At 39.4% G+C, this 21,532-nt stretch overlaps 1 protein-coding gene across 1 annotated transcript in view; it reads left to right on the forward strand.

Annotated features, from left to right (window-relative positions):
* rev1.L (REV1, DNA directed polymerase L homeolog) overlaps nt 1-20,417 on the forward strand; it is a 47,710-nt gene extending 27,293 nt beyond the window's left edge. Inside the window, exons 12-23 of the mRNA XM_018247097.2 lie at nt 9,302-9,421; nt 9,752-9,972; nt 10,599-10,771; nt 11,164-11,266; nt 11,985-12,147; nt 13,442-13,635; nt 14,473-14,706; nt 15,571-15,682; nt 16,249-16,466; nt 16,788-16,935; nt 19,128-19,230; nt 19,991-20,417. Of these exons, the coding sequence (XP_018102586.1) occupies nt 9,302-9,421; nt 9,752-9,972; nt 10,599-10,771; nt 11,164-11,266; nt 11,985-12,147; nt 13,442-13,635; nt 14,473-14,706; nt 15,571-15,682; nt 16,249-16,466; nt 16,788-16,935; nt 19,128-19,230; nt 19,991-20,102 (1,901 nt within the window). The 3' untranslated portion in view covers nt 20,103-20,417. The remainder of the gene's footprint in view (nt 1-9,301; nt 9,422-9,751; nt 9,973-10,598; nt 10,772-11,163; nt 11,267-11,984; nt 12,148-13,441; nt 13,636-14,472; nt 14,707-15,570; nt 15,683-16,248; nt 16,467-16,787; nt 16,936-19,127; nt 19,231-19,990) is intronic.
* The last annotated feature ends 1,115 nt before the right edge of the window (nt 20,418-21,532 follow it).

Consider the following 21,532-nt stretch of genomic DNA (forward strand, 5'->3'; position numbering starts at 1 on the left):
ACCTGTCAGTCATGGGTACTTACACTTTCAGGTGATTTTCGTATTGACTAGTGGAGGGCAACTTTAGTCATTGTGGACTGCTAAAAAAAAATACAACCATGCCATAAGACATCTGTTAATACAGTTTTTGGGTGCCTTTACCAAACTTTTCACAAACTGCTTATTTGTCTCGTCATACTATGTGGCCCATATATGTCTCCATGATAGTAAAACTCACCAAGCTGTGATGATACAGTATATTGCTTTTTAGGTTTTAGCATGTTTTAGTTTATTGCATTTTTAAATGCCTGTTTCCCTATTTTGAAATCTATTTTAAGTTTAATTGAATCAGATTTTTTTTTACTTAATAGAATACAGTATATGGGTTACACTTGTAATAATCTTAATGTAAACACTTTACTCTCTCATCTCAGGGGGACACAGGCACTGGAGGGTTAACTTTACCTTCCGGGAGGAAAGGACACTAAAACAAGAACTTCAACAGCCCTCCCAGGGAGCCAGCCCACCTATTCCAGCTGGCTAAACCCCCTCTGGGAGGCTCACTCCTCAGTTCTTTTAGTGTCCTCATGGGAGGAGATCACTCTCCCCGTAGGGGAGTTTTTTCTTTATATTATTTGATTATTTTCTTTTTAATTTTTCTTTTTAATTTTTTCCAACCCCCAGTCCAGCAGTGGTTCCACCACCACACGTTGCAACCCTGCCACCCTCCCATGTCTTTTCGGAGGGGGGGCGGCAGGTTCCTTCTTCCCCCGGGCCATTTTTAAAATTGGCGCCATTCTGCGGTGACGTCATCCCGCCGTGCTGCAGCGCATGTTTCTCTGTTCTTTTCACGCCGTTTCTTCTTACAGACGCAGCCATTACCTGACCCTTCCACAAGAGGACTTGGCTGCCACAAGCCTCCGCTGAGCCCTTTCTCCGCACTGGCACCAGCAGGATTAGCTCTTCTCTTCGGGGCAGGCAAGGACCGAAGAATCTACAGGCTTCTGCTACAGCACTGGGTTCTGCTACTTCAGGCTACATCCCAAGGGATGGCTGACATCTTCTTTCAGGCCTGTATTCTACCTTGCTCCTCGGGTTGACTTGATTATTATATATTTTTACCTACATATAAAAAAAAGGCTAACTTTCTTCATGGTACTATGGCTGATCCCACCAGGGAAGGTCCCAAACTGCGACTGCCAAGGCTCCTTCAACTTTCAAAGTTTCCTTTTTGGCATGCGCCCGTTGTCACGACAGGCTCCCCCATGGTCATTCTGGGCCTACCTGTACTGCCTGCTCGCAGCCTTCCCAAGCCCCTGTTCCCACAAACACTCAGGGTGCTTCAACTTTAGTACCTGAACCTCCCTGGTCAAGGGAATTAGCAAATCTTTTTCTTTCCTTAAGGGGCTTGCGCGGCTTCATGAATCCCTAGACAAGTTCCTTGCCCAGCTTGCTTCCCAGCCCCCCCCCCCCCCCGGGGAAGCAGGGAAATGCAAAGTACAAGAGACTCTATTGCTTCTGGACTCCGACGCGGAGCCAGAACTTGCAGAGGTATGGGCAGATTTCAGACTGAGCTTCTGACGATGATTCCTATCTGGAGTCGGACGCTCCTCCTGCCATCTCAGACAAAGACAGCTTGAATCTGTCCTTGAGACTTTTAATGTCTCCGCATCCGTTTTGTCGGATCCTTCTAAGGATCTTTTTAAGAGACAGAAGAAGACTGCAAAGCTGTTCTCTTCACATGATCAGCTTTTTCCTGTATTCAAGGACGAATGGGCCTCTCCAGAGTGCAAGATTAATCTTTCCCGTTTCTTTTTCCCTTCTTTATCATTTATCCAAAGATGACACTGATCTATGGTGCCTTTCTCCTACAGTTGATCACCCAATCGCTCACCTGGCCAAGGCCACCACCTTCCCAGTTCCTGATGCCGCGAGCTTCAAGGACCCTATCGACAAAAGGCTGGAGGGGTTCTGCATATCCATATTTTTTGCCTCAGGTGCGACCATCCATTTGCTACGGCTTGGGTCAGCCCTGCTTCAGAGGTTTGGGCGGATCAGCGTTGTCAGGCGGTCATAGACAGATCCACTGGCGGAGCAGCTCAAATAGGCATCTCAGTTCCTCTGCTAGTCATCCTTAGACTCTGCCAGGGCTTCTGCCACTTCCATAGCTGCCAGATGTTTCCTCCGGCTCAAACATTGGTCAGCGGATTGAACATCCAAGAAGTCACTGGTCTTTATTCCCTTTGCAGGGTTAGGTTCTCTGGCACTGAGCTGGAAAAAATCATCAGCCAAGCTACGGGGGGTGAGTACCCTGCTTCCGCAGAACAAGCCAAAGCATCAATCATCGAATCGCCGTTTCTCTCGATTTTGTTCCTTTCGTTACAGACACGCAAAGACTCCACCCATGGAAAAGACTTCTTCCTTTAGAGGAAAGTGGAAGAGACCTGCCTGGTCCGCTGGAAGACAAATTCAGAAACCTTCCAGCGACAAAACATCCACTCCCTGAAGGTTTTCCCACCTCCCAAATCGAGAGGGTGGGCGGGCGTCTTCTCTTTTTTCGTCAGGTCTGGTCTCACTCTTTCGTAAATGCTTTGATCCAAGAGGTTCTCTGTCACGGTTACTCCATCGAGTTTCTTCTCCTCCCCCATACAATCTCATACGCAGAGTGGCCTTTTGAAAGGCCATTTCCTCCCTCCAACAAGCGGGAGTCATGGTTCTTTTACCCAAGGAAGAGGAAAGACAGGGTTTCTTTTCCATCTTCTTCTGCGTCCCAAAGAAGGACGGAGGAATTTGTCCCATCCTAGATCTTTCGAGTCTTCGCCAAAATCCTGGCTCCAATTCTGGCCCTATTTTGTTCCCAGGGGGTATCAATTACCCCCTACCTGGTCAATCTCTTCATCAAGGCTCCAACAGCCCAAAGGAACCTTTCTGACCTCTCCCTTGTGATCCAGACTCTGCAACGACATGCATGGATCATCAACTTCAAGAAGTCATTCCTGACGCCCGGGCAGAGAATGACATGCCTTGGGGCCCTCTTCGAAACCAAGCTCTGCACCTTTCTTCCATCTGACTTCTGCATTCAGTCCTTAGCTGACCTTCTATGCACCCCTCTCAGATCCTGCATGAAGGTGCTGGGTTCGGTGTTCTTGGCAATAGACACCATTCCCTATGCTCCGCTTCGCACACGCCCCCTTCAGCGAGATATTCGGACACACTGGAAGCCAGAGACAACATCTCTGGACTCTCAAATCACTCTTTCCACCCATACAAGGAGGTCTCTTGGGTGGTGGCTACAACCAGTCAACCTCAATCAGGACAAGCCATTTGCGATACACCACTTTATCATCCTCACCACGGATGCCAATCTCTGGGGTTGGGGCGCTTTGTGTCAGGGCCAGACAGCACAGGGCAGATGGCTCCCCTCAGAGACATCACTTCCGATCAATGTTTTGGAGCTCCGAGCCATACATCTAGCTCTCCTTCACTAGACAGCCTTCGTCAAGGGCAAGATCCAGATAGAAAACACCACGGCAGTGGAATATACCAATCACCAAGAAGGTACCCGCAGCAGGGGTGCCATTCAGATGCAGCAGTCCACATCCCAGGGGTGGACAATTGGATTGCGGACTTCGTCAGCAGGGAAACTCTCGACCAGTGGGAATCGGCCCTGGGCATGCCGGAGGTCGACCTAAAGGCCTCGAGGACCAATCTGAAGGTTCCACTCTTCATGTCTCGGTCAAGAGACCCAATCGCCGTAGGGTAGGCACGCTCACGGTTCAGCTACATGGCCGTTCAGCTTTGTTTACGTCTCCCCGCCCCCCCGCCTCTCCTTCCCAGGATATTCAAGAGGATCAAGCGAAAAGGATTTTACAGGTAAGACAAAAATCCCTCTTTTGCATATAAGTGCAAAATGGTATACTTTCATTGTTACTGGTATTGTGGTTGAGAGAATCACTCCAGTACCTTGTTGTTGGTATAAATATATATTATATCGAAATGTAACAACACTCCATTTTTATCTAAAGACTTTTTTTTTTATAGACCAAAGCATTCCATCCCCATACCTGGTGCTATCTACACACAAATACACATTTATTCTTGTGGCAGATATTGCAGATGTGGAAAGGGAGGAAGAAATAATAGCAAATGGATATAGAATGGATAGTGGGTGTTGGCCATGGAAGAGAAAGTAAGGAGGGGGTCACATTTTAACTGTTATGATTATGATAAGATCAATGTGGAAGCAAACAATTTACATTGTTAAGATGTTGTTTAGCAGTGCTGGCTGCTATTGGTGATTACATATTGACAGGAATATATGTCAGGCAGTCCAATAAAATATATATTTAGGAAGGAATTAAGGAGGAAAAGAAGTCAGATAGGAGCAGCTGATGCAAAATGAAAAAAAGATTCCAAGTTTGTTATTAGACCATACCCAGCCCTAGTCACCTGTCCTCATTATGCTATTCTAGGCTCTATTGGTGTGACAGAACATACATTTTCAGCATTACTTTGCTAGTGTAGTTAATGGAGGAATCTTGGATAGTTTTGCAAAATTTAGAGTGCCTGAATTTACTAGTTATGGTAGATAAAAGGGAGATATTCGCAGATAGTTGGCACTAGTCACCTCAACAGCCACAGGGGTAAAGCAGAATAAACTTTACAGCAAATGTGAGAATTTACAAGTATTTGAAAGGTAAAAACCTTTATTTATTTATATAAAAGTTAAAGGAACAGTAACGTCAAAAAATAAAAGTGTTTTAAAGTAATGAAAATATAATGCAGTGTTGCCCTGCACTGGTAAAACTGATGTGTTTGCTTCAGAAACACTACTATTGTTTATATAAACAAGCTGCTGTGTAGCAATGGGGGCAGCCATTCAAAGGAGAAAAGGCTCAGGTTACACAGCAGATAGCAAATAAGCTCTGTCTGTCTAATGGTGTTATCTGTCATCCATTCGTTAACCTGTGCCATTTAGCCGTTTTTCAATTTCCGCCATTGCTCCACAGCAGCTTGTTTATATGAACTATAGTAGTGTTTCTGAAGCAAACACATCAGTTTTACCAGTGCAGGGCAACACTGCATTATATTTTCATTACTTTAAAGCACTTACATTTTTTGGTGTTATTGTTCCTTTAAAGCGTGTTACTTTTATTATAACAAGTATATGAATAATTCTATCCCCCCGTAATCTATTTGTGAATATTAATACTATAGTGAATAAAGAACCCTCTATTGTAAAATATAAGGATATTATAAGTTACCAAGGAGTTCCAGGACCATATAAAAACACAAGTTTGATGGCGGAGTGCTTTTATACAGGTCATGGAATGCAGAAGTTACGTCTATTATCCTCATATTTTCCAACAAGGGGTACTTTATTTATTATAATACGCACGTTTTAGTGAGTCATGTGACAAAAATTACATCACTACTCACCATTTATTAAACATGACATCACTAGTCACATTTATAAGGATTTACAAGAAATTCATGGCTTTTGTGTATTATATGGTCATAAACCTTTGTGTGATGGACAACCTGTTTCATGTATCTATAGAGAGGGATGTTTTTTTGTAGAAACATTAAAAAACTGTTCTATTTTCCTCTTAACACATGTCTGTTTCATTTTGGGGGTTTAGGCGTCCTGTAAAAAACAGTAAATTTTTACACGTTCTTTCTTAGTCTGAAGTCCGCCAGAAGCAATGTAAGATAAGGGCGACAAATCCGACGTTGGCATGGCAGATTTTAAAACACACCTTGATAAATTCGCCATTTATTTTACACAGCTTTTACAGCGTTTTTTTTTTTAAATATTTAAATTTTTTTGGCAGATTCCAAAGCATAGTAAATATGCCCCTAAGTGTTTTCCCAACATTGTCTTGTTTGCAATGTGGGACCCCATAAACCGCATGTGTAATGCAGGTAGGAAACATTGATTCTCTGGGTAGGCATAAGGCAGCATGTACAGAAATACTGTACATGAAAAGTTGTATTGACTGGCAATGAAAATACATTTAGTTAAGAATTGTTTGGAACAAAGAATTGTGCATTTAAAGTGGACCTGTCACCCAGACATGAAAAGCTGTATAATAAATGAACCCCAAATGATTTATATTTAAGCATTTATAGCTGTTGGAAACAAATTTAAAAATCTCAGCTGTCAATCAAATATTGCCTGCCCCTCCTCTATGACTTAGGCGCAGGCAATTACTTTCACTTTCTATTCAGGACTTACTAGATGTCTCTGCACTCCACACATTCCTCCTGTTCTCTTCACCATTTCATTGTGTAGCCAGTGCATGGGGATAGACATCGGGTCTCCCATTCTGGTGCACAAACAAGATTCTGAGATGATGCAAGACTTGTCTTTATAACAGTGTCCACAAAATGGCTCCTGCCTGCTTGCTATAATTGTAAATTCCCAGACGGAAAGAAACAAGATTTAAACAATTTATATAGTGTAATTAAAGTTCATTTTGCTTGACTAACATGATAAAATAGGATTTGGAATACTTTTTTTGGGTGAAAAGTCCCCTTTAAAACAAATACAAAATAAGACTTCCACATAAAGCCAATACTGAGCAAGCTTGTAAGTTGTGGGTATGTTTAAAGTCATTCAATAAACAGAAATAAACCTCAGGGTCTAAAAAGTGATGTATTTTTTGTGTAGGATTTTTTTTTTTTTTTTTACGTGATCTAAATTATGTAAATTCTGAGATCTCGTACTAGAGCATTTTTGCATCCCAACGTGACTCTTCCTTTTTTTCTGCTTCCCTATACAGTTTATTTTGTCCTTGCTAGATTGTCTGCAGCTCATCAGGGATGACTTTAGTGCTGTAGTAGATGCTTAATTGGATAAATCTAGTAAGCCACAGCTGCTGGAAAATGCACAGGTAAGTATTGTATGTAGATGGCTGTTTGGCAGGGTTATGTGTTTTAAAGAAAGGAATTGGCAGGATTAAAATATAATAATCACACTTCAAAAAAAAAAAAAACCTATAAAATTTGAGTAGTGGGTGTTTGAAGCACTACAAAATAAGTTTAGTCATAAACATCTGATTGTTATTTGATTTAAGATCATATTGGAATACATCCGCCCTGGTGTTCGTTGGCATTGATTATCTTATTTTATTATAAATATGGCATATTGGAACATCACAAAGGAACAGTGTCTGTGACTTAGGGTACAATTGGTTCTGTAAAATGGACTCGTATTCTTTGGCTTTTATATAAGCATGAAGAGCTGTTATCTGACTAATAACACCCATGCATATCAGTTTTTTTGTCCCTTTTCCCCAAAAAGCACACATTTTTGTAATTTTTGCCTGAAATGTTTGGATTTTTGGGCTAATTCCAGCGCAGACCACAGAACCGTCAAAATATTGATTTATACACAACCTCGGCAGGTCTGTGATGGCGGATTTTCAGATTCTGGCTTTTTTTTTTTTTTTAAATTAGTTTTGCCCAAAAAAGCCAGACCTGAGTATAGTAAATAATCTCCTTAATAAGTATGCTGGTTTGTGAACAATGTTTATGCAGTTCAGTTTAGGTGTGTGAACTATTTGGCCTCTTGAGCACCCTCATAGTTGTCTCACTTTGCTTTGATATCTTTTGTGGATGAGACTTAGTGGTAATTGGCAATCAGCCTAATTGGACTCACCACTACAGCTGCCTTTGTAATTGTGATTAGCTACTGCAAGCGCAAAATCCTTTTTTATGCAGTTTTTGGTGTTTTGTCCACCCTCCTGTGCGTCTGGACACAGACAAAATCATATTTTACCTACTGATACATTGGTTCAATCGTTTTTTTCACGTATTGTTCCCCACTGCTTTTAAGTTGTTGTATTTTCTCACTGTTTCTGTAAAGGAGTGCTTCCTAATGTTCAGTTTCAGCCCCCTCCACCTTTTGAAAATCCTTCACTCTGAACTCTGTTAATACCATTACTATATTATCATATAACTCCATTCTTTGCTGTACATGTTGAGTCTTTCCTGTATTTTTTACTTACTTGTGTTTTATTCAGTATATTTAAATAATATGTGTATATTAACTCATACATTTTTTTTTTAAACATTTCATTTTTTTTAATCAAAAGTAAGGTTTTAACAGCGTCCTAGAATGTAATAGCATGTTGGAGGATCTTTGGTGCAGTTTTTTCTTTATTTAAGCCACAGTGTCAAAACATCCCAGATTGCCAAACATCGCCTTCTACAAGGATTGCTTGAAAACACCAGCACCAGTGTTTTTGTCAGACACTTTCTGATGTAAAATGTGCACATCCCATTTTGAAACTATGTACTTAGCAGAGTGAAAATTCCTATACATTTACAAATAACTCTAAAATCATTGAGCAATTGAAAACCATTGCAGAGATGTTAGTTCATTGGGTGTGGACAACCACATGCTCTTGTGTAAAGACACACGTAGTAAAACTCCTCAAGGCTTATCCACTGGTTTGTAAAGTTGTTTGGATTGTATCAGAACTTGCCCTGGCTGTGCTTTAAAACCCAGTGGGTAAGCTTTAGCCTATGGTGTATTCTATTCTTTAAGAGTGAAAACTGTATTTCCTTCTGGTGATTTGTAGATTTGTACTTCCCTGTGGTCTCAAGGGGTGGTGGAAGTTATCTGATGGTAGTAGTGGTTTATCTGTGTTTGTTTTTTCAATTGCTTTTCCTTAGTTAATCAGTCATGGATCAGGGTTTATGTTTTAGTAATGGCCGCTTACTTGTCATGCCCTATACTCCATTATTGAGTCCCATCTATGCTCTCTTCTTTGCTTGCAATTGCCACATTTACTGCTACCTCATCCCTTAAATGCCAGCTGGGTACTTTCTGCCTGCAGTATGATTGGTTCAACACTTACGTTATGTTATATGTGGCTTTTTCTACAGTAGGGTAAAACCATCTGCAGAGAAAATGGCTACACCTGCCCATTGACTCAAATTCACAGAGGTATACATTACAGTACAGGATTTTTGGCAACCCTATTAAATTTATCTCCGTTCTTTAGATTTGTGGACAGAAAATAGAATTTTGTATAATTGTACACCCATGAAAAATACAGGCGAGGCACCTCACCCAAAGTAACTTTTAAGTCTTAAGTGATAGAGATTTCTCCACACACAGAGAGGAAATTTACATTGCATCTTTAGTTTCTTTATACTTTCCAGGCAGATGGGCAGAGCAGTTACAGAGACACAAACGGACCATGTGCATATTTGTATTAAAAATGCTGCATTTCTTTTACAGAAAAGGGGAAATAAGTTAAATCTCCTTACTTCATATTTTATCTTTTTTTTTCTTTTGCTTACATTCTAGGATCCAATATTCTGCTGGCTAGAATGGCAACCCGTCATGCTAAACCAGATGGACAATATCATTTAAAACCAGAGGAAGTGGATGATTTCATCAGAGGCCAGCTGGTTAATAACTTGCCAGGTAAAATATAAATAATTTGCCTCGTCAGGAGCTCAATTGTTGTACCCAAAGCTACAATGATAGGTTTCAGAACTGATAACCATTGTGACAAATAGTTTTTTAATAAACATCTGTATTCATATATATAATTCATTCATTAATGATTTTTCCATCAACAAAGATATACCTGTTCACTCCTCTCCATTGATGGAGATTTAAGAATATATCGGCATATGAAAGAGGTTTCTCTACTTTTTCTCATTTACTTGATCTGTCATTGTTGATAATCCTAATTTCCTGCTTCTGTGTCTATGAATTATTGGGTACTTTTTTCCACTTTGAATTAATCAGGAGTTGGCAGGACTATGGAATACAAACTGTCATCCCTTGGAGTTAAAACCTGTGGTGACCTTCAAAATATTACAATGGCAAAACTCCAGAAAGAGTTTGGACCAAAAACAGGACAAATGTTATACCGATTTTGTCGTGGCCTAGATGATCGTCCCATTCGAAAAGAGAAGGAAAGAAAATCAGTGTCTGCTGAAATTAACTATGGCATCCGCTTTACTCAGGTACACCTTTATGAAAGGGAATTATAGGTCTCTGCTTTATAATGCTTTTGATCTTTGCTGTTAGTTAAGAGCTTGTGTACTGTATTCTTGCAGCAGTGTGGTCTTGAGTTTGACCCTCCGAAAATAGTTTGTATGTTTATCCCATGTTTGTGAAGGTGTCCACTGGGTACTTCGGTTTTCTTTGTTTTTTTCTGGGTACTCTTGTCTCCTCAATCCATAAACATACTGTCAAGTTAATGCCTATAAAATTGACCCTAGTGTGGGGACTTGTGTGAATGATGATCTTTAAAGGGGATCTAAAATATAGAATAGCATTTTAGCCTACTGTAAATGTTCTATAGCTATTTGAAAATGTCAATGCATTTGAAAGCAGTAATGGTTTATTTCTTCACTGCTGGTTCTATCTCTTGACAGTGAAATCCATTTGTACTCCATAATACATCACATTTAGAGAAAGTTGTCATTAGGCCTAATGAAAAAAACAATTTTCCATGATTAGCTAACACTTTTGTGTTTTCTAATAACCCGTGACAACCATCCGTACATTGCCTTTTATTTAATTTACCCTGATGGCTTATTGGTTGCTATGGGCCTTAACAGTAATAAAACATTTATTTATTTTATAGACAAGTGAAGCAGACGTTTTTCTTATGAATCTTTCTGAAGAGATCCAGAGAAGACTTGAAGTTGTAGGTATGAAAGGCAAGAAATTAACTCTGAAAATTATGGTGAGAAAAGCTGGTGCGCCGATAGAGCCTGCAAAATATGGAGGCCATGGAATCTGTGACAACATTGCAAGGTGAGAGCTTATAGCCAAACATAACTGTTAATGGGTAGTGTAAGAAGCTTTATTTTTCTTGAGAAATTTTATTTATTAGATATCACAGGCTTACAATCATGGGCAAAAATACTGGCACCTTTTGCACTTTTATCAGCTACGGTAACTCACAAATGACCCTAAAATATATTAGTTAAACTAGTGCAAAATAAGTTTGAATTTGACAAAAGGAGGATTCCACATTTCCTTATTTCACTATTAATTTAATTTAGAACTTTACATATCTTTTCAGATTTGAAACAAAATGACCGTGTCAAGATTATTGACCTTCTTGACTTAATATTTGATCGCACACCCTTATGTGCTGTGTTTGTTATGTTTTTCTATGTGTTAATTCTATGCATTTTGGTTAGGACTGTAACCCTTCACCAAGCAACAGCCAGCGCCATGGTTATTGGAAAAGAAGCTGTGGATATGTTTCACACAATGAAACTGAACATCTCTGATATGAGAGGAGTGAGTAGCTTGAAGCGTGTTTTGAATCTGAATGCAACTGCTCTCTGTCTTTGCCGAGGAACGAAGACTTTTGCAACATTGTTTAAAAAGGAACAACCAGGAGTTTAGCTGCTTTCAATAGCAACTGGTTTTACAAATAACTTGAAAAGCACTGACCTTTTTTAATAAATGTTTATTGGAAAGTTGCTTAGAATGATGTTTTTTTTTTATTGGGCCAATTTTTATTTTGGATTTGACTTGCCCTTTAAGTACATATTACAGTACATTTATTTATCTTTTTTGTTTTCTCATGGTTGGTACGATTATTAATCCTAATGTGGTTCTGAGTGACATGTGAAGAGAGGGCTAGAGAGAGAGAGAGAATGGTTTTAAGTAGGGATGCACCGAATCCAGGATTCGGTTCAGGATTCGGCCTTTTTCGCCAGGATTCTGCCAGCCGAATGCAAAAATAGGGGCAGGAGGGAAATTTGTGACTTTTTGTCACAAAACAAGGAAGTAAAGGATGTGCAATTTAGGATTCGGTTCGGTATTCGGCCAAATCTTTTACAAAGGATTTGGGGGTTCGGCCGAATCCAAAACAGTGGATTCGGTGCATCCCTAGTATACCCACAAAAGGCAATACAACTTTGCCCACTGCTACCTCTTTGTCAATTAGATCGGTGACTGTTAAATCTGTCCTCAAAAGGTTTTTTCTGTCTCTATGTATTTATGTCATCAGGTTGGACTCCAGATGCACCAGCTTGTTCCAGTGCATGGACTGTCCAGCTTTGGATCCACATTAGTGAAGTCTGGTCCCTTGCCTGGTGGGTCACGTTCACTAATGGATATGTTTCAAGGGCAAAAGATGAAGAGCATCTATGAAACAGATGATGGCAAAAAGGGCAAGTTTTAATTTCCTTATGTGTAAACATAAAATGTAATAGTAACTGTTTTGAAGAGTTAAAGTATTTTCCAGTGGTAGAAATACATATTGGTGAGCAGTGGAACGGGGACCATATAGGGTTGAAAAAGTTCACGTTGGCAAATCATGTTACCTCTTTGGTCTAGAGGGTGATGCATCTGTATTCAGGGAAAGTTTTAGTCTATAATGCTAAGCACATATTCCACTCACAATGAAAAAGGGCTCCTCGCTCAGACTGCTATTGATACAGGCTGTGAACTGTGGGTTAAACTGGCCATTCACTGGGACTGGATGGCAACCTGGCCTCTCTTATCGGCAACTTCTTTGCACAGGTATGGAGCCAAAAGTACAGTCTGCACAAAAGATGTTTGGTCATATACAGTATGATACACCAGATTAAACTGGACTCAATCCTGTCTTGATTAAGTGCTCTTGCCATAACTCGCTTTGCATGTTAGATCTTAACAACAAACTTGCAAAGAAACAAACAAACAAAACTTGCACCTATTGAATTGAGCACCTTGCCCTTTCTGCTTGCCAGAAATGATAGTATTGGTACCCAAATTTAATTAAAAACAGTGCTGAATGCATCTGCTACTTAACATCCATATTAGTAAATTGTAAATGGCACAAGCTATTTTCTGGTTGCCAGCTGTTATATTAGAATTTTGAGAAGAAATGCTGCATTGTGAGCCAAACCATGCACACACTGTTAATGAGCAATACAGCAAAACTATAGAGAAATATATAATTCCTGGAGGAGCAGCCCACTGCAGGCACAACATCGGCAATTGTAATGCAAAATATTGTCTGGCGTGGTAAAAAAAATGTCAGTGGGCTCTGCAGCTTTGGAATTGATTTCTCTTGAGTGAAGATTAATGCTTTATCTATCAGTTTTATGGATAGGCACACAAAGGTACTTGTTTTTATTAGGAAAATCAGTGATTTTAAATTACTTTTTTAAAAAATTCATTCTAGCTTTAAACAGAGCAAACAGGGAATTTAAACATGCATTCATTTTTCAACTTGAGATAATTGTGGGAGAATAGTTTATCAAATTGCTTGTCTGCAGATAAACACTCTGTACAATGAACTCCTCCCTATATGTAAGTCTTTAGTTGGGTGAACCCAAGAGGTTTGTTCATGCAGAGCCCAAGCTTAAAATCCTATGAATGGTGCTTATGTTACACTGCCCCTTTAAAATTAGAAACAAAATTGAACGAGAAAAGAGTTATTTTTTCTTTCTTTTTCTTTACATCTACATATCTTTGTAGATATTGTTGCTGCTGCAGACTATGAAATAGCGTCCGCATCTGGAACTTGTTCTTACATCCCAACTTATAATAAATTCAGCCAAGCCCCAAGTACTAGCAAAGAAGCAACTGCTGGGCAGAAGAATGGCTTTCACTCTCCAATTAATGGCAAATCAGGGCTCAGTTTTGCCATTGAAGTTCCATCTCCTTCACAGGTAAGTTTAGTTGTGTCCATCATGTATACAGTTATTTGTCTAAAGCTGCTGTTGGATGTCTACAATGCACATGATCATACACACATGCATATTTAAGAGACACACCAGGAATCAAACCTTTTTGTAAAACTATAATAGCATTGTCTTTGCATGCACTTTATAATTTTGCTGTAAAAGTATAGCTTTTATGTTGCCTATCTGATCTCCATGTTCCTCTGTGAGGTCTGAAGTCTTCCCTCAGACCATCAACATATCAGCAAGATTATTTTAGTGTCTGAAAATAGTTTGTTAGTAAATATCCATAAGTGACCCTCAAGTAGTAATGTAAGTTGGAGTCTTGCTACATGCATACAGATACATTATGTGCCTACATATTGCAAAATTCTCCTGAGCAGAAATCAAAAGTACAGCTGCAAAAGGGCCATGATGAAGATTGTGGCGCCCCCTTTAGCACTGTCGTACTTTCTTTGTGACTGTAGAAATAGGAGGAAAGGCTGCTAAGGCATGAAAGAGGGGAGCCTCTTTTGCTTTGGTTTACAGTCCACTGCTATAAAGAGGGAACCATTTATATAGTACCTATATAGTGCTTTTCTTCTGCGGGATAGCACTTTACAGTAAGGAATTCATTATAGGCACTGTAAGTATGCTGGGACAACAGGAGATTAAGTGATCTGTCTAGGGTTACAAGTGATCTGTCTAGGGTTACAAGGAGTTGCCATAGGGAGTCAAACTAGGGCCTCTACCATAGAATACCTGATCCTGAGCATTTAGCCTCTAGTAGGCCATCTTCTCTTCTCCTCCAACCAAAAGCTTTGCAACTTACATTTTTTTCCCTAGGTTGATCTTTCCGTCTTGGAAGCACTGCCTCCTGACATAAGGGAACAAGTGGAGCAAACTTTTGGTTACCAGCAGAGGGCCCTGCCCTCAGAGAGCAAAGATTATCCAGCACAGGAGGGCAGAAGTGAGCAAAAACTCCAACCCGTTGCAACCGTGCTTCTGCAGATACCAAATCTATCAGATGAAGGGGAGGAACAAGGCATTAATGTAATTGCTCTCCCAGCCTTTTCACAGGTGAGGAAATATTTATCGCCATTTTTTCCCCCACTGATAGTATCAAAGCAAAACTATTCCCCTAGACATAGACAGTCTCCATAAAAATATATTGCATAAAACATATGTAAAACATCGATCTAAATAAACTGTTTTCATAATAATATACATTTCTGGTAGAACAGTATGTGTGTTAGATAAGTAGGGATGCAACGAATCCAAGATTCGGTTCGGGATTCAGCCTTTTTCAGCAGGATTCTGCCAAATCCTTCTGCCTGGCTGAACCGAATCCTAATTAGTATTCGGATTCAGTTAGTTGTTCTGCCGAATCTTTCGCAAAGGATTCGGGGGTTCGGCCGAATCCAAAATAGTGGATTTGGTGCATCCCTATAGATGAACTTAAATAGAAAGTGCTACGGGCCTCTCCTTCACTGTGCTCACACACAAACCAAGGCCACACAAACATGCTTGCTTAAATCAGCCAAAGAATGGTTCCTGTCAGGTAATATTTAAGGGGGCAAATAGACCATCAGACTGGTGACTCACGGCAAAATATGTACAAGGACAATATTTATTAATATAAATATATCTGAAGATGAGATATATATATATATATATATATATCATGATAAAGACCCAGTGAGGGTCAAAACGTTGATCTAAATAAAGTTTTTTTCATAAAGTCCCTTGAGTGCAACAGCTTCTTTGCATTTTTATATACGGTATATTCTTTTAGCACGGTGTGAGTAGTAGTTAAGTATTCATTTTGAAGGTATTCTTTTCCTTTAAGTATTGTGTTACTTTGAGAAGTCACGGCGTTGCTGCTGAATGAACAGAACATTGTTAATTGAGTATTATGACTTACCTTGTTTTGTGCTTCATCAGGTCGATCCAGAAGTATTTGCTGCTTTGCCTGCTGATCTCCAGGAGGAACTCAGAGCTGCTTATGGCCAAAGGAACAAACAGACTAATAGTATTAATATCAATCCAACATTTGGTAAGCAGAAGGGAGGTTGCAGAGAAAAGCAGTTTATATTGTTCTTTCTGTCTATTTTTAGATGTGTGGGGAATGCTGTCTACATAACACCCTGCTGTAAGGAGAATTGTAGTGTTCCAACCACACCACCTTGTCAAGTCTTTATTTACAAGAACCTAATATGGCTTTCCTATCCATGTGTTATAATATAATTTCCATATGTTTGAATCCAAATATTACTATGAATTTGAATTTGAAGGGTAACTCTGGCTTCCAAACCAAAATTTGATAAAGATTCCCTCTTAACACAGAAACCCCTAATATACCCATCACAGTTACCCAGTTTCTTCAAAAAGTATGAATAAATGGCATTTTCTATGCTGAAATCCAGCTGTTTAACAGTTCTTCTCTTTCTGCATCATTTGAAATCCTGGCAGGGAAGGAGGGAATAAACACTGATGTTACAAATTTTAGACAAATATTAGACAAAAGTTGTATTTTTACTCTACCTATGTAGAGAGAGAATTGCAAACACGTATTAGGTTGTCCTGTCGACTACTGATGTACAATGTTTTTTTTTCTTGTAGTTTCAAAAAATCCATTGCTACAGTTGAGAAAGCCTTTGGAAAAATCAAAGAAAAGGAGCAGAAAGAAAAATAAAGGCAGCCCAACCAAAAAGGTTCACAGCCCTTTCAAAACCAAGCTCTTCAGCAGTCCCATCAAAAACTGCTTTTCTGCTGGCAGCCCTCAGAAGTTAAATGATAGTCCCCTAAAACAAGAAGCCAAACCTTCTGGGCAGTCTCAGGTAAATATCACCGCACTGCATTGGGTGTTTCAATACTCCATTATATATAAATACTAGTTAGGGGTGCAGTGGATTTAACTGCAGGATTAGACTGAATTCTCTACTAAAGATTTGGCGGGTTCCAAACCCTAATTTGTATATTCAAATTTGACCAAAACGAATCCAGGGTAATCCTTGAATTTTAGTAAAAGGCTGCTTTAAACAGTTGACATATTCCTACATTTTTAATTGCCATTTCTTGACAACAAAGCAAAACATATAGTGATGAAAATAAAAGATGATTTTTACAACTTTACTGGTATATTTGTATTCAATGAATAGGTTGAACTAGGTCCTTCAACTTCAAATGATGCAAAATCATTGGCTCAAAACCACAGTTCCTTCAAGCCAAAACCTCCTAATCTCGCTGGTGCAGTGGAATTCAGTGATGTAAAAACATTATTAAGAGAGTGGATTACAACCATTTCTGGTAAGTGTTGAGTAACACATTTAAAGAAATAGAATGTCCAATATCTGAATATCCTGCAGAGCAAAATGTGTCCTATTTTGCAATAAACTATTTTAATAAGTGATTCAGTTGTAATTTGCTTTGTAATGAAAGACTTGGCTATTGAGAACATGTTTTTTCTCATCGTTTTTGTATTTAAATTAGGGATGCACCGAATCCTTCTGCCCAGCCGAACCGAATGCTAATTTGTATATGCAAATTAGGGCGGGGAGGGACATTGCGTGACTTTTTTGTCAGAAAACAAGGAAGTAAAAAATGGTTTCCCCTTCCCACCCCTAATTTGCATATGCAAATAAGGGTTCGGATTTGGTTCGGCCGAATCTTTAGCAAAGGATTCAGGGGTTCGGCCAAATCCAAAATAGTGGATTCAGTGCATCCCTAATTTAAATGCATTTAACTTGTAGGGAACTTCAGATTTTCCACCTCGGACCAGAGGATTTTTGTAGGTTTCATTTCAATGTAGCATTTATTTTAGGTATGGTGGAGGGGTTACTCTGCTTAACTAGGGGCTAATTTACTGCCAATGAACTTGGAAATCTAAACCCTCAAAACAAATGAGGAGTGCACTTTTACGCACATGTGCAGCTCATGCACATGCTAGGCACATGTGCCCTGACCTTTGTTTCTTTGTATGTATGTATGTATGTATGTATATTTTTATTTGTGAAGAGCTCCTTGAGGGCAAAGCACTGTACAGCAAAACAATAAATTAGTAGTAACAAACAAGGGGTCATTGAAATAAAAAGTAACAATAAGTACATTATTAGAAATACAATACACATAAATATAAAATGTAATTACAATAGAGATTAAGTGCTCAGTGTGAAGGAAACAAAAGGCTAGAGGACCCTACCCCGTAGGGCTTACAGTCTAAATGGGAGGGTAACATACAGACACAATTCAGAGGGGTATTAAGGTGCTGTAGGTGACATTTTGTTACACTGTTATATAAGTGCCAGTTCAGGTGTTATCCAGGTGTTGCCAGAGGTAGTCTTTGAGTTTTGTTTTAAAAACACTGAAAGAGGATTCTCTCCTGAGAGATTCAGGAATGGCATTCCAAATATAAGGAGTCGCAAGAGAGAAGGGTTTAATACGGGAAACAGCAGTAGTAGTGGGAGGTAAAACCAAGCGGTTGCTTTGAGTGGAGCGGAGGTTTCGGCCAGGAACATATAGAGAAACAAGAGATGAGATGTAGTTAGGTGCAGAGGAATGAAGGGCTTTGAAGGTTATGAGGAGGAGGAGTTTATAAGTTATTCTTTGTTTTATAGGAAGCCATGATAAGGACTTCAGCAGCAGAGGGGCCTGTACCCCTTTGGATGAGAGGAGGCTAATTCTGGCAGCAGTGTTTAATACAGACTGTAGTGGGGGAGATGGGGGTTAGTAGTAGTAGGGTGGCCAGTTAGTAGAAGGTTACAGTAATCTAGTCGGGATAGGATGAGAGCATGCATGAGTGTCTTGGATGTATCAGGTGAAAGGAAGGGACGGATTTTGGCAATATTGCGTAAAATAGCTATAATGATAGGCTTACTTCCCCTTGGCTTTTTTCAAATCTTCAGCTTGAATATGACATGCAAAGTGCCCCATAGGAGAAAAAGTGACAGGTTTTCACAGTGGTGTTAATATGATCAGAGAAGGAGAGAGAGGAGTCAAAGATTACCCCCAGACAGCGAGCTGAGTTGACAGGAATAGAAACATAAATTTAAGCTGCAGACACTGAAAAAAAGCTTAGGTACTTTAGGTTATCGGTATAAAGCGGACTTCCAGTTCAGCCACAGAGGAATTCAAGCTGCTGTCACCTTTCTCCTATGGGGCACTTTGCATGTCATATTCAAGCTGAAGATTTGAAAAAAGCCAAGGGGAAGTAAGCCTATCATTATAGCTATTTTTGGGGGAAATAAGTATTGAAAAAAATGTGATGTTACTGGTCCTTTAATAAAGCAAAATGCACACCAGTTAGGTTTTGATAGACAACTGATAAAGCAGCAAGCTGGCCTGCCCAGACCCTGGCACTTTAGGAAAGCTGTGCTGTGACTTGAGATGGTTTGGAGTCTTCTCAGGCCACATCAGGAGTGTAGCATATATCCCACTAACCAAACGGTAACTTTCTTTCCAATGTTATGAACTTTTTATGCTTTCATGAGTTTCTTTTCTAGATCCCATGGAAGAAGACATACTGCAGGTAGTCAAATACTGTACTGATCTAATAGAAGAAAAAGACCTGGAGAAACTAGATTTGGTCATAAAGTACATGAAAAGGTATTGCGATTTCTAAATGAAATATTACATTCTAAAATGAATTATTCAGCATTTGTACTATGTCAGCTGTCCCCACCACTCCCCAGACCCCCTTCTACATAAACAGATGGAAAACAAAAACATGCTCCATTAGTCAGACCCACCAGATGCTGCTGTGATTTGCTCATGAACCTAGGAGCTTAGACTGGCTAGCAGCAAGGCAAGTGGAAATGTTAGGGTCCAATTTACCCTAGCAACCAGGCAATGAGAGACTAGAAAATAAATAGCAGAGGCTCTGGCTAGAAAGATAAGTAATAAAAAGTAACAATAACAAACAAATTGTAGCCTCACAGTGTAGTTGTTTTTTGGCTGCCGGGGTGAGTGACCTCAATTTGAAGCCTCGGCAGAGGCAGACGAAGCTGCTGAATCATTTTAAAACTATCAAATTGAAGACCAATTGAAAATCTTTTTAGACTAGGCCTTCTATAACATACTAAAAGTTAAAATTAAGTATTAAAACAATACTTAAAGGTGAACAACTCCTTAAACAGACACCGGAACTAGATTTTATCAGGAGCCAGTTAACCTTCCTGTAAGATTTGGAGTGTGGGAGGAAACGTACACAAGACGGCTTTATTTGTGCAGGGTAACAGTGCAGAGTAAACGAATTCAGCTATGGCCGCCCAGATCTTCAGCTGTTGTCTACTAGATGTTTTGATCAAAGTAATGCTGAATGCTGAGAATAATCCTAGGTGCCCTCTTTTTTTTTCTTTTCTTTCAGGTTAATGCAACAATCTGTGGAGTCAGTATGGAACATGGCGTTTGACTTCATTCTGGACAATGTTCAGGTTGTTCTACAACAAACGTATGGAAGCACATTGAAAGTTGTTTAGCTTTTGTTTAACATGAGGCCGAGGGGGGCCTGGAGCTCCCTGCTAGTTGTGCCATAAGTGCTTGTGAGGTATTTGAAAAGTGCATGATGTGCTCCAAGTTCCATCTCATTTTATATTTCTTTTTAAAGTACCTTTTGTACATTCTTACTGTTTGTTTTCAGAAGTGCCAAATCTGTCAGTATTGCATGTAAATATTTGTGTTTTAAGATGCTTTTATTGTAGTATAGGCTCTCTTTGCAAACTGTTGTTTATAAAGGTTTTACGGATTTTTACAGTGAAGTGTTCACAGTTGTTTAATAAAGAACTCAAAGTATATTTTGCACTTAAGTACTTTATTACAGTCCTGCTATAAACTGTTAATACAAAGAGTAGAATGCAAAATTCACTTGTGAAACAGAAAATGAAAAGAATTCATATTCCCAGTTTAAAGGGGTGGTGTTCACCTTTAAATTAACTGTTAGTATGATGTAGAGTGATATTTTGCAATTGGTTTTCATTTGTTGTTATTTGTGGTTTTTCAGTTATTTAGGTATATATTCAGCAGCTCTCCAGTTTGCAATTTCAGCAATCTGGTCACTAGGATGCAAATTACCCTAGCAACCATGCATTGATTTGAATAAGAGACTGCAATATGAATAGGAGAGGCCCTGAATGGAAAGAGGAGGAATAAAAAGTAGCAATAACAATACATTTGGAGCCTTTATGGTTGCCACCTTTTCTGAAAAAGATTACTGGCTGTTGGGGGGGTGGGCACAAAAGAGGGTGGTCAGTGACTCAAAAGGGGTGGAGCCACACACAGTGCCGCAAAAAGGGGCGGAGCAACATTGTGCGATGTCCAGAAGACTGAAAAAACTAAGTTCTGGGCGAATTGGGGGCGGGCCAAGGGCATTGCAAATTAATGGCAACTACATTACCGGTAAATTTGTAATACCGGCCCCAGCCTTGGCAGGTGTTTTACCGGCTAGGCTGGTAAAATACCAGCTAGGTGGCAACTCTAGTAGCCTTACAGAACATTTGTTTTTTAGATGGGATCAGTGACGCCCATTTGAAAGCTGGAATGAGTTGGAAGAAGGCAAATCATTTAAAAACTAAAGAAAAAATTAAGACCAATTGAAAAGTTGCTTAGAATTAGCCATTCTATAACATACTAAAAGTTAATGTAAAGGTGAACCACCCCTTTAATGTACATTCAGTGCTACAATGGCTTCCTTAGCAATAGCTTTTTTTCCAAGACTCTTTCATCCATTTCACATTTACTTACTGACAGTCTTCTGTTCTCACCCGTACAAAACATTGGTGTTGAAATGACAGTTTGAAACATGGGTATGTTCTGATATTACTGAATAAATTACCATTTGACATTTAAAAAAAAGTTCTTAAATTTCTATTTTCAAATTAGTTTTTGGGTTTGTTTTGGTATTGGGCCAAGC

Source organism: Xenopus laevis, chromosome 2L, assembly GCF_017654675.1.
Source record: "Xenopus laevis strain J_2021 chromosome 2L, Xenopus_laevis_v10.1, whole genome shotgun sequence".
In the NCBI taxonomy this organism is placed as follows: domain Eukaryota; kingdom Metazoa; phylum Chordata; class Amphibia; order Anura; family Pipidae; genus Xenopus; species Xenopus laevis.